This window comes from Leptopilina heterotoma, unplaced genomic scaffold (genome assembly GCF_015476425.1).
Source record: "Leptopilina heterotoma isolate Lh14 unplaced genomic scaffold, ASM1547642v1 Lhet_218, whole genome shotgun sequence".
Taxonomy (NCBI): domain Eukaryota; kingdom Metazoa; phylum Arthropoda; class Insecta; order Hymenoptera; family Figitidae; genus Leptopilina; species Leptopilina heterotoma.
In genome coordinates, this window is record NW_025110935.1 from 211,793 (window position 1) to 231,693 (window position 19,901).

General features: G+C 22.5%; 2 protein-coding genes across 3 annotated transcripts in view; one reads left to right on the top strand and one right to left on the bottom strand.

The window, feature by feature from the left end:
* Nucleotides 1-19,901, top strand: part of LOC122501885 (basement membrane-specific heparan sulfate proteoglycan core protein-like) — a 428,837-nt gene that overhangs the window by 72,246 nt on the left and 336,690 nt on the right. The window lies entirely within an intron of this gene.
* LOC122501886 lies at nucleotides 15,199-17,539 on the bottom strand. Its single transcript, XM_043611651.1, has 5 exons — nucleotides 17,379-17,539; nucleotides 16,767-17,081; nucleotides 16,635-16,661; nucleotides 16,090-16,401; nucleotides 15,199-16,007 (listed from the first exon to the last, which is right to left on the bottom strand). Exons 1-5 carry the CDS (start codon nucleotides 17,475-17,477, stop codon nucleotides 15,963-15,965), a joined length of 798 nt encoding a protein of 265 aa, XP_043467586.1. The 5' UTR covers nucleotides 17,478-17,539; the 3' UTR covers nucleotides 15,199-15,962.

Sequence of the window (19,901 nt, forward strand, 5' to 3'; positions counted from 1 at the left end):
TTTCCATTATATTCACCATATCAGAATGCTCTCAGCCTGAGCAAAGTTTCCGACACAGTCTGGGTAGTTTATGAATACAAGGTGTGATTGCGGTGTGCAAGGTGTTTATCAGGCTGAGTTGACACGAGTGTAACGCAGAAAATGTGCCTGCGCACAGGTCGAGGGGTTTAAGAACTCAAACATTGCATTTCCTTTGACTGATATTCCGGTTGGGACTTGATATTACTTTCGTACACATGGTGCTGCATCACTTGCCGCAGACAACAGAATGGAAAGTGGAAAACTACATCCAAGTCGAAAATACGTCTTTTCAAATCTCTGTCCAATTTTCCAAGAGCGCTGTCTGTCCTTTTTTTATTTTTTCCCCCCTACTCATCTTCTTCTCTTATAACTCTAGTGTTGAAAATTTTCAATTTAGAAAAAAAATTACCCTTTGTAATTCCTCCTGCTTTTTCACCGTTATTATTCAGTCTCATGAAAGCAGAATCATTTAATTTCAAGGGGGGACATATTCAATAAAAAATCGTTAGTTCGAATTTCTCTCGAATTTATAAAGTAAAATTTAGATTGAACCGAACTCAATGTTTGTTCGGACAAATGGAAGTTCTAGCTCTCTCAAATGAGAATTCGCAAGGGTTGCATGAATTGACAATTTTGTCAGGATAAAAATTCCAATAGTAATTCAATGGAATCTGTAGCTTTCAAAAATTATATATTTTACAACATCATGGTTGCCACAGGTCAGGAAAAGTCAGGGATTTTTTTATTTAAAATACTGGAAAAGAATTTTAGAATTCATCAAAAAATTCTGTCTTTTTGGTTTACAGAGTTTGTCACAAAAATTTAATTTTGTTTTTCCCTGATTTTCAGAAATAATTTTCATTTTTTCTCTGACCCTGAAGAATATTCTGATTTTTCCAAAAATTTTTAAAAATAATTGAATTCTTTCTGCGAATTTTAAAAAAAGTTTTAAGAATAAATGCAATTTTCTATCATTTTATTTAAAATTGTATAAAAAATAATTGAAATTCTGCGATAAGTTTTGTTATTTATAAAAATAATTGAATTCTTACAACGAATTTTAGTAAAAATATTCTTACGAGAATTGAGTTCCTGCGAAGAATTTTTTTGAGAAAATAATTTAATTCCGGAGAAAAATATTATTATTTATGAAAATAATTTATTTCTTGTGAAGATTTTTTTTCAAATTTTTTTAAATAATTGAATTCTTGGGAAGAATTTTATTAAAATTTATTAAATAATTGAATATTTCTTAAAATTGAATTTTTATGAAGAATTTCATCAAATATTATTATTTATGAAAATTAGTCATTTCTTGTGAAGAATTTTATTTAAATTTTTTTAAATATTTGAATTTTTCAAAGTTTTTAAAATTATTTTGAAAATAATTATATTTCATCGAGAAATTTCATTAAAAAATTGAAAATAATTGAAATCTGACGAAGAATTTTTCAAATTTATAATGCATTTTATGAAAATTTTTAAAAATAATTGAATTCTCGTGAAAAATTATATTATTTACAAAAATAATTGTAATGTATTATTATTATTTTATTAAAATTTCTATTTTATTCTAAATCTATATATTTGAATTCTTTCTAGAAACTTCATTTAAAAATTAAAAATAATTAAATTGGTGCGAAAAAATTTTAATAGAAACTTATAAGCAATTGAATTTCGGTGAAATTTTTATTAATATTTTGTTTAAATAATTGAATTCTTTTGGAAAATTTTATTAAAATTGTAGTTGTTTTAAATAATTAAAAATGAGGAAAATTCTTGAAAATAATTGATATTTTGCCAAGAATTATATTAAATTTTTTGAAAATAATTGAATTTCGGAGAAGAATTTTATTATTTACAAAGATAATTGAAATTTTAATGAGAATTTTTTGTTAATTTTTGAACATAATTGAATTTATGCGAAGAAGTTTCTTTTTAAATATATTTGAATACTTTTTAAAATAATTGAATTTCTGTTATCAGTTGTTCTTGAAATTTCTATTTTTAAATTCATTAAAAAATAAAAATTGATATTTTCTAAAATAATAAATTGAAACCTTTGAAGTTCATCTATTTATGAAGATTGTAAATTAGGGTCTGGGAAAAAGTCAAAATCAGTCTGGAAATCAGGGAAAAACAAAATTAAATTCTTGTGGCAACCCTGTTCAGCAAAAAACTTAAAAAAAAAAATAGTAAATAAAAACATCTGACGGAAAAATAAAAATAAAAGAGAGTAGGAAAAGAATGTTATCAAACAGTTGAATATCGTTTGCTGTATGAAGTTAAAAAGAGAATACAAAGGAAAGGAGGAAAAAGAGAAAAATTGTACCACACATTTCTAGCAATATTCCACTTTCTGTACATATATAGTACAAATGTGGTTTGGAGATGGAGAGAGAGAGAGAGAAAGAGGAGAAATTATATTAGTGCATGGACAGCGAAGGCCGCTTTTCTGTCCTCTCATATATGTGTACAATATATATATAGATATGTTCGTTTGACTTCATCTATCCACTTTTGTCTCCTATCGCAACTTCTTCTTAGACCTCTTGCATATTCGCCATCCTGGGAAATTATGCGATGCACTCCCAGGGTTCATCATATTACCAACGTCCTCGATAAAAAGTTCTCGTGCAGATAACACCGTCTCGTCGCCTTACTCTCTTATTCCATTTACATACATCTTTACATGTATAAAGAACACTCGACATTATTCAAAGTCAATTCACGAAATTTTCTCTCCTTTAACACTCCCCTTGAATATTCTATTTTTAATTATAAACATTCTTTTGTACACAGAAGAATAGCTATTTTTTTCACTGCAAGAAAATATATCTTATTTCTTTAATAAATTTAAAGAAATTAATTAATTAAATAATAATAATTAATTTTAAGAATTTTTTTTTTAATTTAACCGTATACGGCCTCGTAAAATTTATTACAACAAAATATATCTTAGTTCACTTTTGACAAAAACTCTCAATTTTCATAAGGAAATAATTTTGCATCAATTCTATTTCTTAATTTTAATTGTTTTAATAAAATTCAGTTTTTTAAAACTATACAAAAAAATTGTTTATAAATTATATTTATCAATGAGAAAATTTAATTGAAAATGAAAATGAAAAATTTTGAATTCTTAGAAAATAAGGAAAAAAATTTTATTGGAAAAAAAGTTCTGTTAAATTTATTTATGAATATCTCTAATTGTTAAATAATTCGAAAACTATTTAAAATGATAATTTCTTTCTTAAATATTTTAAATATTCTATTATTATCTAAAATTTAAATTAAAATTCATTTTCAAATCAAACCCCTTGGCTGTCAACGAGATTTCCACTGTTTGGGCCAAAAGTGTGTTGAAAAAATTTTTAAGGGATTTTTATGAAATTTAGTACCCTGAGGTTTCTGGGGTCGCTGATTACGAATCTGACATCAGTTTTTCGAAATTCAAAATGGCGGATCCAAGATGGCAGAAATTTTTTCAAAATTCGTCGAATTTGCTAGAAACTTGTTACTCGGGGGTTTCAAGGGTCGCTGATTACGAATCTAACATTAGTTTTCCAAAGTTCAAAATGGCAGATCCAATATGGCGGACAACGAAATAAAAAATTGATCAGATTGGCTTGAAATTGAATACTTGAGGATTTTCAGGGTCGCTGATTACGAATTTGAAATCAGTTTTTCAAAATTCAAAATATCTGGTTCAATATGGCGGAAAATTTTTTAAAATTTATTGAATTTGTTTAAAACTGGTTAATCTGACATCGGTATGATAATTACTGGTAAAAACAAATTTCGATAAATACCCTGAAAAAATAATGATAGATTCGTAAACAGCGACCCTAAAAACCCCCGAGTATTCAGTTTCAAGCCAATCTGATCAATTTTTTATTTCGTTGTCCGCCATATTGGATCCGCCATTTTGAATTTCGAAAAACTGATGTCAGATTCGTAATCAGCGACCCCAAAAATCCCCGAGTAACAAATTTGAAGCCAATACAATAAATTTTTAATATTGTCGTCCGCCATATTGGATCCGCCATTTTGAATTTTTTAAATTTGACTTTAGATTCGTAATCAGCGACCTCGAAAACCCCCCGAGTAACCGATTTCAGGAACATTTAAGAAGTTTTTAATCACTTTTTTTAAGTTGCGCATATATGCGTCATGAACCACTTTTGGCCAGTTTAGTTTTGCGCATATATGCGTCAGCGACAGTCAACGGGTTAAATAATTGAATTCTTTTGACGAATTTTAATAAAAAATTTTTAAAATAGTTACATTTTTCAAGGAATTCGATTATAATTGTATTAAAAATAATTCAAATTATGCGATGAGTTTTATTATTTCTGAAAATAATTGAATTATTGCGAAGAAATTTATAAAAAATTTGTAAATATTTGAATTCCTGTTAAATTTTTATTATTTATGAAAATAATAAAATGTTTGCGTAGAATATTATTAAAATAGTAGATATTGAAAATCATTGAAATTAGAAAAACTTTTGAAAATAATTAAATTTTGAGGAAGAATTTTTTATTTATAAAGATAATATTTGAGATTTTGTCAATATTTTTTTGTAAATTTTAAACATAATTGAATTTTGTGATAAGAATTTTTATTACTTTTGAAAATTATTGAATTATTGCATTCATTTGTAATTTGTAATATTTATTATTTGACAAATAAAAAATATGCAGTTATTTTTTCATGATTTATAATAACAAATTTCGTTTGACTGATCTACATTATGAAAATTTTTCTCCTTTTTTTTATAAAATTGTAAAATAGAAATTGTTAATTGTTAAAAATTATGATAAAGGAATAGGAAATATGCCCATTTCATGCATAATTTTCATTTTTCAATAATAATATTGTTCACAAACAAAAAAATGTTCATAAATTCTATTTGTCAATTTCAAATTTTAATTAAAAATGGAATTGAAACTTTTTAAATTTTTAGAAAATAAAGGAAAAATTTTACTCAAAAAAATATGTTCTGTTACATTTATTTGCGAATTTTTTTTTAATTGTAAAATTATTCGAAAACTTCAAAAACTTTTTTTTTAAATAAATATTTAATTATTATTATTTTTCCATACGAATTAAAATTCTTCAAAACATTCAAATTCATAACTTTTTTGAAATTAAATAACTTATAGAAATATTGTTATAAAACATGAAAATATCGATCACTCCAAGTCTTTGACTCGGAGCAATCAATATCTTCATGTTTTATAATAATTAAAGATCACCGAGTGATAAAATCATCATTATTTTATATTATAAGAATATTGTTACTGTAACTTCTTCAAAATTATTTTTATCATTTTAATTCAATTATTATTTTCTAGAATTTAAAATTATTTTTTATGAAAATAATTGAATTTCTCAAAAAAATTCATAAAAAATTTGTAAATAATTGAATTCCTGTGAAAATTTTATTATTTATAAAAATAACTAAATGTTTGCGTACAATTGTATTAAAATTTTTTTTAGAAAATTTTATTAAAATAGTATATATTGAACATCATTGAAATGAGAAAATTTTTTGAAAATAATATTGAAATGAAGACAAGAATTTTATTGACATTTTTGAAAGTAATTGAACTTTGGGAAAGAATTTTGTTATTTAAGAAGATAATTAGGATTTTGACGAGAAGTTTTTAAAATTATTGAATATAATTGAATTGATGCGAAAAAATTCTTTTAAAAAATTGATTTTTTTGAAAAAATTTATGAAAACTGTATTTTAAATAATTCAATTCCTGTGAAAATTTTGTTAATCATGAAAATAATTGAATGTTTGAGAAGCATTTTTTTAAAAACTTTTTTTATATATACAAATTAAATTCTTTTGTGGAATTTTAATAAAAAGGTAGGTTTTGAAAATAATTGAATTGAGGAAAATTTTTGAAAATAATTGAATTTTGAAGAAGAATTTTATTAAAATTTTTGAGAATAATTGAATTTTAGAGAAGAATTTTATTATTTATGAAAATAATTGAAAGAACGAGAATTTTTTTTAAATTAGAAAGATAATTTAATTTTATGAGAAGTATTTTATTACTTTGGAAAGTAATTGAATGTCTGCAATTATTTTTGTCTGTAATAATTTTAAAATTATTTTTAACTTTTCCAAAATTCAATTTTTTTTTCGTGTTTTCAACAAAAATTTGAATTAAATTTTTTAAATTCTATTATTTTTAAAATTGCTAATTTTATTTAAGAAAGTAAGTAAGAAGTAAGTAAAAATTGTTGCTAGTCTTAGTATTATTTTAAGTCCTAAAATTCTGACTTAACCCAAAGTTTTAAAATTAAAAATAAGCACAAAATTATGATTTTAATCTGTTTAGCTTGATTATTAAGCATTTTTTATTTTTTGTAAAACTTAAAGTACTTCTTATTGAATATTTTGCTGTAATAAATATGTAAATATCATTAGTTTGCACTGAGAGTTAATTCTCTTTGTGTGTTTTTAATTTAAAATAAATTAGCAATCATGACCTGAAAAAATATTCGCGTAAGGTGCCTTTCACAGTGGAGCGTCACATATTTACCTAATTATAGAGATACAAAAAGTTACATATTAATAAATAAATATAAGTTACAAAAAAATATAGAAAGTTGTATAAATACAGAAAATTAAATAAGTTTCGATTAAATAAATAAATAAATAAATAAATAAAATTATTAATAGAGTAAATTATGTTAAATAAACTAATTTTTGCACAACACTTTCTTTTGAAATTAATTACAAATTATTATTAAATTTCTAACAATTTTGATATTGATATTTTGATATTTGTTATCAAATTTAAATATTCTTTTAAAAGATTAACAGTAAAAAAATTTCAATTAAAGCATTCTAATTTTTAAAGTTAAAAAATAAAACTATACTTCGAAGTAAAAAAGAATTTTCTACTGAAAAATCATATTTACACACGTCAGAGATATAAAATGTTAAATTAATAAATAAATACAAGGTGAATAAATACAGAAAGTTCAATAAGTAAATATGAAAAGTTGCAAAAAAAGTACAAAAAAATTTGTTTATATAAGAAAGTTTGAAACCGTTTTTTTTTTGTTTAAATAAAAATTTTATATTCTGTCAAAGAACTTTATTATCCTCCTTCCAATCTATAAAAATTTTTTTCCAATAAAGTGCAACACTCTCTTTTTTTTATACTACAAGTATATGCATATGGATTCTATTGCCACACAAAATCGTCAAATAAAAAAATAAGGGAATAATAAAAATGCGAACTCTATACATAAAAATACGGGTAATATAGTGATAGCGAAGGAAAAAATGTTTGGAATTAAATCTTTTTCAATAAAACATGTCAAATAATGAAAAATATTCTAACAATGTTTCACTTTGAAAGGAATTTGTTTCTTTCATCAATATGTTTCATAAAATTCTTTTTTTTAAATGATATCGCAATTTTGTTGTATAGAAACTTATTATATTTTTGCTAGCGAGTAATTTTTTTTTCTCTCTCTTGCTTTCTCTGTGAATAGTGCAATATATAGTTTTGTTCGATCCGTTTCATAATATTATATGAATAGTGCGGAGGTATTTTTCGCTTGTGGTGTATAATAGAAAAATGGCATTAAAGAGAAGCATCTTACCAGACTGAATTTATTGGTTTACCAATCGATTCCTGTATGGCTACTTGAAACAGAAGACTCTAGAGTGTCAAGTGGATAAAAGTGTCAATTATCCTCTTCTCTAGGTTCCCGATTCTTCATGTTTAAAGCTTCCAAAAGGTTTCAAGTGTACATGGTTCTTGATCCGTACTGTATATTTTTCAATAACCTTTTATCACATTATTTCGTTTAGTTTTTTTTTTCTTTCTGTTGTTAGTATAAATTCTTTCCTCTTTTTTTTGGCGGGGGATTTTAGCTTTTTATTTGCAAAATAATTGGTAACATGTTTTAACTAATAATATGGTAGATTAAAGGCATATTTTTGTTGTAGATTTTAATTAAAATGTTATTGAAATAATTGGAAATTGCGATGAAACAATTTTTTTAATCTGCGGTTGTTTTTTTATATTTTATTTATGTTGAAAATTTATTAATCAGAAAAAAGTATTCTTCATTTCAGTGAATTTAGCGTATTTTCATGAAAATTTTCCCAGTGTGTTTAAAAAATTAAAAAAAGATTGCGATTATATTGAATTAATCTAATCATAAAATTTTTTTTTCTTACATTTATTATTTCCTGAGCAAATATTAATTTCAAAAGAAAATATTTTAACCCTTTTTTTCTTAAAAAAAAAATCTGATTTTTCAATTTTTTAAAAAAACTATCAACACCACTTTTACCAAAAATCGAAAATTCTTAAAATTCAACATTTTTCTTTTATTTTAAGGCAAATTGATTAATTATTTTTGGGCTCTTCAAAAACACTTTGAACATTTCTTTGGCTTCCACCTTTGATCAAAAAAAGTACCCCCACCTCCTGTACAAAAGATCGAAAATTCTTGAAATTCAACACTTTTCTTTTATTTTAAGGCAATTAAATTTTCTTAATTAAATTAATTTAGTGAGACTTACAATAACAATTCTTTTTTATTATTTCATTTTAAAAAGAATAGAATTAAAAAATTTTGTTTAAAATGAAAATTGAAGTTTCGAAATATTTTATTTAAAATTATAAAGAGTTAGATTTTTGAAATATTTCAATTCTATTTTTTAAAAATAATTTAATTTTTACAAATAAGTAATTGAAATATTTGGTAAAAGTGAAATTTTTTAAAATTTTATTTCAAATACTTTAATTTTTTATTTCCCTTTTAATTTTTTAATGAAATTATTGAAAATTGAGAGACCACAATGACAAATTTCATTTTTAAAATACTCTCTTAATTTGAATTTGTAAAAAAATGTTGTCTGACTTGAATTATTGAATGACTTTTTCTTTTGAATTAGTAAGTTTTACTAATAAATTAATAGACATTACAACTTATTAGTGAAATTTAGTAAAAAGTACTATTTCATAGTAGGTAGAATTGAATGGGAATAACTATTTTTGTTAGTAAAATTTAATAGAAATGACTATATTTATTAGAAAAATTTAGTAGGAATTACTATTGCTTAAAAAAATCTTGTAGAAATTACTATTCATTGGTAAAATTTAGTAGGAATTACTCTTTATTGGTAAAATTTAATAGGAATTTTAGGAATTTTTTTTAAATTTATAAGTAAAATTTAGTAGAAATAAACATGTTTATTAGTCAAATTTAGTAGAAATTATAATTTCTGTGTAAAATTTAGCAGAAATTACTATTTATTGGTAAAATTTAGTAGGAATTACTATTTCTTTGTAATAATTAGTAGGAATTACTATTTATGAGTAAAATTTATTAGAAATGAACAAGATTATTAGGCAAATTTGGTACAAATTAATATTTATGTGTAAAATTTAGCAGAAATTACTAATTTGCTAAAATTTAATAAAGAATTACTATTTCTTGGTAAAATTTTGTAGAAATTACTATTTTTTTGTAAAATTTAGTAGGAATAACTATTTCAAAGTAAAATTTAGTAAGAATGACTATTTATGAGTTAAATTTAGTATAAATGAACATGTTTATTAGTCAAATTTAGTAGAAATTACCATTTCTTTGTAAAATTTAGCAGAAATCACTTTTTATTGGTAAAATTTAGTAGGAATTACTATTTTCTAGTAAAATTTAGTAAGTATTACTATTTGTGAGTAAAATTTAGTAAAAATGAACATGGTTATTAGTCAAATTTAGTATGAATTACTTACTATTTTTTTGTAAAATATAGTAGGAATTACTATTTTTTTGTAAAATTTATCAGAAATTACTATTTATTGGTAAAATTTAGTATGAATTACTATTTATTAGTCAAATTTAGTAAGTATTACTATTTTTGAGTAAAATTTAGTAAAAATGAACATGTTTATTAGTCAAATTTAGTAGGCATTACTATTTTTTAGTAAAATTGAGTAAAAATTACTATTTATTTGTATAATTTAGTAAAAATTACTATTTGTTGGTAAAATTTAGTAGGAATTACTATTTCTTTGTAATAATTAGAAGGTATTACTATTTATTAGTAATATTTAGTAGGAATTATTATTTATGAGTAAAATTTAGTAAAAATGAACATGTTTATTAGTCAAATTTAGTAGAAATTACTATTTGTTGGTAAAATTTAGTAGGAATTACTATTTCTTTGTAAAATTTATCAGAAATTACTATTTATTGGTAAAATTTAGTAGGAATTACTATTTCTTTGTAAGAATTAGAAGGTATTACTATTTATTGGTAATATTTAGTAGGAATTATTATTTATGAGTAAAATTTAGTAGAAATGAGCATGTTTATTAGTCAAATTTAGTAGAAATTACTATTTGTTGGTAAAATTTAGTAGAAATTACTATTTCTTAGTATAATTTAGTAAGTATTACTATTTGTGAGTAAAATTTAATAGAAATGAACATGATTATTAGTCAAATTTAGTAGAAATTACTATTTCTTTGTAAAATTTAGTAGGAATTACTATTTTTTAGTAAAATTTTGTAAAAATTACTATTTATTGGTAAAATTTATTAGGAATTACTATTTTTTTAGTAAAAATTACTATTTATTGATCAAATTTAGTAGGAATTTATCAGTAAAATTTAGTAGTAATTACTATTGAAATACAATTTAAAATTTTTGTACCAACCCTGATGCTGTTAAATTTTATTCTTTTATTGTGAGTCAGTATACTTTTATAATAATGAAAGAGTGAAAATTTATTTACTAATTGAATTAGTAACAGTTTTGACTCATTTTTAGTAGTAAACTACTAATTGCTAGTAGAAAACTACTAATTTATTGTAAACTCTTATTTTTTACTTTTTTAAATTTGTAAGCTAATTTACTACATAATTTAGTAGTTTTCTACTAGCAATTAAATTACATACTTAATTTTTTTTTATTACACTTTGATGTTTAATACAAGTTTTTTAATTTAAGTGGGAACTTGTTGAACTAAGCAGAGTAGTTAAAAAGTAGTCAAATCTAGTAGGAATTCTTTTTAGTGTGTTATTAATTCAATTAGTAAACAAATCCGCATTCTTTCATTAGTAGAAAACTACTAATCCAAATTTAGAGAGTACAATAATCGGAATTTGAGTAGAGGATAAATTGACAGGATATCAGGAGAAGAATTTTCGATTACAAAGATTTAATCTTTGTAATCGAAAATTCTTCTTTACTAAAAAAAGTAATTTACTTTTTCTTCTGGCTGCGAGCAATTCAAATTATCGATTTAAAAATGAGTGGGATCTTTTTTAAAATGAGCAATAATAATAATAATAATAATTTGTTCTTGTCAGTAGTGTTGAGAAATTTAATGAGAAAAGCTACTGGTGTACATACAGAATCTCATAAATGGTTCGTGCCAAAAGTAACACATTTGCCTCCGACGGTAGTTAAGAAAGGGAAACATAATATAACGGAACTGACATAGTGACATAACGAAGAATTTACGTAGTTGTGCAATATGTGTGGCGAAAATGGTGCATAATGTGCATCTGGCTCAGTATTCTCGCGTATACGTGTCTTTGATATAGGAGACAGAGTTCCTCTACGCACATATGGCCCTCGTGTATATTATGGATATTTGGATGCATACCCTTGAAGTTGGATTAATAAGGGCTTATTTTAGTATTTTGACGATACGAATCGTAATGATTAATTTGACCGTTTGTTTCGCGTCATATGCACTGGCATATTTCGTGCGCGAATCACTGCAGAAATATATATATATAAACCAGCCACATGTTTGGTCTAATTGAAAGCTATAATACATGTCCCAGCTTTCAGTGTTATTAATTAGCTTTCAGAGTTAATCACATAGATTCGACTAGGAAATTAATGACTAAGTTTGACACCATTTAGAGATGATTAATTACGTAACAGACTCAATCAGCTTGATATCTGCCCTTCGATCTGCGCTCTCGTTAGACCTATGCTTGTAATAATTGATATATAGACTTCAAAAACCGATTTGCTGTTTATATTCCTTTCATGATCATAAATTTTGAGAGAGAAAAAAGAAGCTTCCTTATTTCGCACGAAACATCCACGCAGCTTAATAGAGATTTCACAGGGGGGAGAGAAAAAAAAAATTATAGATCCTATATGTGATTCTAATATTCTCCCTAAACCCCCCTCCCCCTATATGAACGGATCAAAGTGTCTCGTTTTTTGATTTATATCCCAAAGCTGACCTCAAATTGTGGAATTAGGGTAGAAAATGCGATTCTAAGAAACACTCATAAAAATATTTATTTCTGATATAAAATGTTGAGTCTAAATAATAAATTCTTGAAGATCTTGATCATATATATCTTTAGACATTTTCGGTCACTTAAAATATATAGTGATTTATTTATTGGAACGAGAGGTTTTATCGTGATTTATAATAAATATTGCGTTTCAGGAAAAGATAAATAATATGTTATTTTGAAGAATTTATTACTTGGAAAGTTGCTATTGATAACTACTTCGACGCGACGGGTCAATATTATATTGTATGTTTGAAATTGTGGAACAATGTGCAAACTGTTTAATAAGTATATCATTTGACATGGATTCTCTTTTGATATAGTTGTTTCTATTGTTTCTATTATGCGAAGTCTTTGATACAAATTTCTCATTATTTTCAAACACAAACGTTCTATAACTATAATATGTTGGAGCAATCATCTTCTGTATTGCATCACATCATTGTACACTTCTCATCTGGCATAATTAGTTTCAAATACACTTGATATAAATAAAAGATCATTGCAGTTTGATAGTGAAATTGTATACTACAGATTCGACTTCATCTATCTAAAAGCTACAATTTCAGGGTTGCCACAGGTCAGGGAAATCAGAGAAGAGTCTGGGATTTTTATTTAAAATACTGGAAAAAATTAAATTTTTAGAATTTATAAGAAAATTATGAATTTTTGTGTCTTTTTCGTTTGACTCATAAACTATGAAATTGACAAGAATTCTAATACAAAACCTTCAATTTTTTCTATTTCTGACAATAATTATTTTTTTTTAAATTTAAAATTTTAGAAAATATCAATTTTTAATGGATTTAAATAGAAATTTTAAGAACAACTGATTAGAGAAATTCAATTAATGTTTTCAAAAATGATAAACTTCTTCCCATAAATTCAATTATATTCAAAAATTTTTTTTAAATTCATGTTAAAATTCCAATTATCTTTATAAATTATAAAAATTCTCGTCAAAATTCCAATTATCTTCATAAACAATAAAAAATCTAGTCAAAATTTCAATTATCTTTATAAATAATAAAAATTTTTCTCTGAAATTAAATTATTTTCAAAAATTTTCCTCATTTCAATTATTTTTATTATCTGCTATTTTAATAACATTTTCCAAAATAATTCAATTATTTAAACAAAATATTAATAAAAATTTCACAGGAATTCAAATACTTACCAATTTTTTTTATAAATTTTTTTGGCACCAATTTAATTATTTTTAAATATTTAATAAAGTTTCTCGAAAGAATTCAAATATATTCAGAAAATTGAAAAAAATAGTTCTGAGACATTCAATTATTTCGAAAAATTTAAACAAATTTCTTTTAAAAATTCTATTATTTAAAAAAATGTGGCCAAAATTTCTTTACAAGATTTAGAATAAAATAGTAATTTTAATAAAATTTTCCTATACAATTTAATTATTTTCAATACAATTCTTCTTAAGAATTCAATTACATATTTTCACAATTAATACATTTTTTATGGGACATCAATTATTTAAAAAAATTCGAATAAAATTCTTTGCAAGAAATCAATTATTTTTGTAAATAATAAAATTTTTTTTGAGAATTCAATTATTTAAAAAAATTTCAATAAAATACTTTATAAATTAAAAAAAAAATTATAATAAAATTGATCATAGAATACAATTTAATTATTTAAAAAAATTTAAATAAAATTTTTCACAAGAAATTAATTATTTTTATAAATAATAACATTTTTCTCCGAAATTTAATTATATTCACAAATAATACCTACTTTTTTTTATCGGAATTCATTTAAAAAAATGTGAATAAAATTCTTTGCAAGAAATCAATTATTTTTATAAATAAAAAAAATTTTTCTTGAGAATTCAATTTTAAAAATTTTTGATAAAATACTTTATAAATTTGAAAAATTATAATAAAATTAATCATGGAATACAATTATTTTCGTAAAATATAACATTCTTTTTAGGAATACAATTATTGACAAAAATGTTTGTAAAATTTTTCGAAATAATTCAATTATTTACGTAAAAAATAAAATTCTTCGAAATAATTCAATTATTTAAGAAATTTTAATAAAATTCTTCGCAAGAATTCAATTCTTTTCAAAAATAAAAATTTTTTCAGGAATTCAATTATTTAAAAAAAATTTAATAAAATTCTTCGCCAGGTTTAAATTATTTTCAATTTTTTAATGAAATTTCTCGTTAGAATTTAATTATTTTCAAAAAAGTTTAAAAAATTCTGAGAAATTCAATTATTTAAAAAAATTTGAATAAAATTCTACACTTGAAATTAATTATTTTCATAAATAATAATATTTTTCTCCGGAATTCAATTATTTTCACAATCAAAATTCTTCACAGGAATTCAATTCGGTTAAAAAAATTTTATTTAAATTCGTTGCAAGAATTCACAGGAATTTAATTCTGTTAAAAATTTCAATTTCAAGAAATATTCAATTATTTAATAAATAATTTATTTTTGTATTCAAATAATTGAATTCTCAAAAAAATTTTTAATAAAAATTGATTAAAAAATTAATATCACTTAAAATTTTTTAATTATAATTGAATGTTAAAAGCAGTATTGTGTAAATTTTTAGAAATAATTGAATTTTGAAAAGGGTTCAGAAATTAAAATCTTCGAAAATTTGAATTTATATTTACATTATTCTTATGATATGAAATAATGATTTTATCACTCTATAATCTTAAATTTTTTAAGTTATTGAATTTCAAAAGGTTTGAATTTGAAAATCTGAATTAAGGTTAATCTTAATTTTTTGGAGTATCTAATAAATTTTGTAGTAAATCAGAATATTCTCCAGGGTCAAGGAAAAAGTGAAAAAAATACAACAATCTGTTTAGTGATAAATTTTGTTGAACATATTTAAGTACAAGAGTCATTTTCTACAAAGACAATTTTTTTTCAGATTTTAATTGCATTGATAGACATTTCACGAAAGCAATTGAATTTTTGTCAGCGCATGACTTCGATAAAGCAAATTATGTATTTTTTATTAAATTATTCTGTAAAATCAAAAACACCTGCAGATTTTTATCTATTGTCTTACATAATACTTTTACTGAAAAATAATTATCCACCAAATAATCTTCTGGAACATTTTTAGAACATTTAGGATTAAATAATTTTCTAGAACAATATATTTGTTAGATATAAAAACTTCTGGAAAATTCTTAGAACGGACACGTCGGTGATATTCACAACGTTTATTATCAACGATTGCAAGAAATAAAAATATTTTTCCAAATTCTTTGTTTAGAAATTTTTCTATTTCAAATTTTATTGATGAAAAAATTCACGATAGTGTTTTTGAGCAATAATATGTAAAAATTTGAGTAGAAAATATTTTTTCTTCTAAATCGTTGATTATAAACGTTTGTGAACTTCACCAACGTGAACCGACGTGGTTCTAATTACAAAAAATTTTTTGCCATATTTGACTCTTTTTTTTTTGTTTTCTTTGAAGAAATTGGTAAAAATAAAAATAGACCCTCCACCAATTTTTACCATTTTTTTATTTTGTTTGAAGAAAATGTAAAAATAAAAATAGACCCTCCACCAATTTTCACCATTCCTTTGGATATTGAGACAGTGATAATTATGAAGAATTATCGCGAAGCTTAATGTTGTTTCTCGCTGAATCCTACGATTATACACATTGTTAAAAAAATAATTTTTCAAATATTCAATATCTGTATGGACTTTTTGATTGGGACTTTTCTTACCATTTGGTCTTTCAGCTCCTTTACAAGTGAGTCGGTTTCAATTGTATTGTTACAAGGCAAATCTTTTATGCTACTTGCAAATGAAAAATGAGTTAAATACAATACCGCTTCCATAAAATTAGCTTTTTCTTTTTCATGATATTCACTCATTGACTGAATCGGCGAACATAACTCTTTGACTTTTTGAAAATTATCACTTTCCTTTTTCAAATCAAGACAACTGGATTCATTTTCAATTTTCGGATAAAGGGCGAGAATATATTGCAATAATGTTATGTTAAACGCATAATTTATATCGTCAAGTGACATTCTCTGCAATTGCATGTTAAGAATATTAGAATATATTTAAAATCATTTACAACTTGGGCCACGTGATTAATTGTCGATTATTTGGTTTTTACCCCAACTTCGAATAAAATAACTTATATTAATTCAAATATTAGCTTAATTTATAATTTTACATTAAGAAACTGATTTTAAGGTTTGGTTTATTTATTTAAAAACCAATAGCTGAGTAATAATGTTAGTTAATATTTATTACTTACTCTGATATTATTTGAAACTATACCCAACTAAAATTTGAACAAAAAAATAATAAAGTCATTAATTATTATAAATCCTCATTTTACATGAAACGAAAATTATTTTTCTATTCAGATATCAATTTTGCAACTAACCCAACTATCTTTCTCGTACTCGTCAAAAGCTTTATGATCTGTTTTACAAGACTTCTCTTTAGATTCACTTAAAAAATCATTTAATTTCTTTATAGACTTTTCAGCTTTATCTATCGTGCTATTTAATAATGAAGTGTCATTTCTGTACTTCATATAAAAAAGAAGTTCAAAGAATAAATATTTTCCTGATAACAAGTAACCTTTAATTCCTAAACTGGAATCACAATTTTTAATGATGTTGAAATTTTTAAAGCAAAGTTCCTTATACTCCAACAGCTTATTAAAAGTCCTTAATTCCAAAGGGGTCTTGTCACTCTATTTAAAAAAAATGATTGTTGAACAAAAAACATTTTTTTTATTAAATTTAATAAATATTATTAAAATAAATATTTACTTCTATTAGAAATAAAGATTTAAAGTTTTCAATCAAAATTGTAGGTATAAAAGATTTAAAAATTTAATTTTAAGACTCTTCTTTCATTCTATTTTAAATACTAAAAAATAAACCTTTATAGTTTGTTAAGAATTATTTCAATTGTTTATTTTCGTTTCAATAAATATTATTTTCTCAGTGTAACTCTTATAATTATCATCTAATAACAACTTTCTTACCTTTTCCTCTTCTGTAAATTCAAAATGAGATGTCATTGTAAAAGTAGATTGAACAACCAAAATTAAAATGAGAAAAGTATTCTTTATTTTCATTTCCATTTTTAAATAAACTTCAAATCTTTCGCACAGTGAAAAGTTTTCTAAATTTCCTCCTTATATACCCACTTTTATGCGTTTTTTTCTTACAAACATATATGAAATCTGTATAAATATGTTTCTATTTTATTTTTAACGACTAATTTAATTGTTTTGACACGATTTTTTAAAAATTTTGTTCTATCAGTTTCGTTTTTTATTTGCAACTTACACGTGGCTCAATATTTTCTTTTCGTTTGTAGATTAAAATAAAAATATTCTTTTTTCAAGGTTTTCTATTTTTTTCTGTTTGTAATTTCCAAGATACATTTTATTTAGTGTTTACTCAAGATTAAAATAATAAAGGAGAAAAAAAATATTACAGTAGATTATTTTTATAGGAAATGTTCTTCACTGGTTACAAAGTGAATTTTAGAAATTATATTTTTCAATCATAAAAATTATTTTTTCAAAAATTTACCAAACTAAATGAAAAATAATTTAAATTACACACTTTTGCTTAGTTATGAATTAATTTTTTTAAGAGTGTAATTTTTTTGCTAAAAAATGCAAATTAAATGTAATCTTAGAAAAGTAGCGTCGTAAACTTCAAAAAAATTAGGGAAATTTTATTTTTGGTGAAACAGTGAAAAGAAAATATTTTTTATTTTAATTTTTGTTTTTTGTTTGCCTCACAAACTATGAAATTATATCGAATTCTAATACAAAACCTTCAATTTTTTCTATTTCTGACAATAATTTCTTTTTAATAACTTAAGTTTTGACGAAATATCATAAGAAATTATTACTTATAAATTACTTCATGAATAATTTTACTTAAATATTTCAAAATTAATTGAATATTAAATGAGTAATGAATAAATTCTTCTGCTATTCAATTATTTGCAAACATTTTTTTTTTCAAACATTTGAAATAATTCAATTATTTTTCATAATTTTAATAAACTTTTTGTCAAGAATTTCAGTTATTTACATATTTTCATAAATATAAAAATTCTGCGTAGGAATTCAATTACATTGAGTACAATTTTAATAAAATTTCTCGAAAGAATTTAATTATTTTTAATACAAATTCAATAAAATTCTGTGCACGAATTTAATTCAATAATTTAAAAAAATTTAATAAACTTTTTGTCAAGAATTGAATTTTTTTTTCATAAATATTAAAATTCAGCGCAGGAATTTAATTATTTTCAATAATTTAAATAAAATTCTTTGCAAGAATTTCAATTATTTTCATAAATAACAAATTTTTTTTTCTAAAATTCAATTATTTTCAGAAAAATTTTAACAAAATTTCTTAAACTATTGAATTATTCTTTATAACTATAATAAATTTTATTTTATAAATTCAGTTATTTTCATAAATATTAAAATTCTACGGAGGAATTCAATTATTTCCAATACAATTTTAATAAAATTTCTTGAAAGAATATAATTATTTTTAATAATTATAATAAAATTCTTCGTAGAGATTCAATTATTTTCATAAATCATAAAATAATTTTTAGAAAATCAATTATTTTTAATACAATTTTCAATAAAATTCTGTCCACGAATTTGATTCAATTATTAAAAAAATGTTAATAAACTTTTTGGCAAGAATTCAATTGGTTTCACAAATATTAAAATTCAACGCAGGAATTCAATTATTTTCAATAATTTTAATAAAATTCTTCGTTAGAATTTCAATTATTTTCATAAATAATAAATTTTTGCGCTAGAATTCAATTATTTTCAGAAAAATTTTAACAAAATTTCTTGAACTATTAAATTATTCTTTATAATTATAATTAAATTTATCTTAGAGATTCAATTGTATTGATAAATATTAAAATTCTGCGCAGGAATTTAATTATTTTTAATACAATTTTAATAAAATTTCTCGAAACAATTATAAGGGTGAAAATCAAAAATGTTTTCAAAAAGAAATTTTATTTTTGAAAAATATTTTTGTAATATAATATAAATATTTTCATTTTTTAAGAACTAAAACTATAAGAAAATAAATTCACTACAAGAAGAAGTGCATAAACGATAAAATTGAAATTACTAACTAATTTACGAAATAATGATAAAATCCACAAGTTTCGAAAGCTTAAATGATGGAAATATTTTTCTTTAAAAATATTTTCATAAATTACTGATTCTAATAAAACTTGAAAAATTAAACATTTCGAAACTTTAATAATTAATTTTCTTCGAAACGTTTTACAAAATTATTGTAGTAAAATTTTTATTTTGGAGAAGAAATAAATTTCATTCATTTTAATTTTTGAATTTTGAACTATTAGAACTTTAGAAATATAATAAATAAAAATTTGTCAGTAATTCGCATTTAAGTTCTCTGCTCTTAATCACTTATTTTTGTAGTGAATTTTCAATCACTTATACATTACACCTAAATAAAATACTGATCGACTTGAA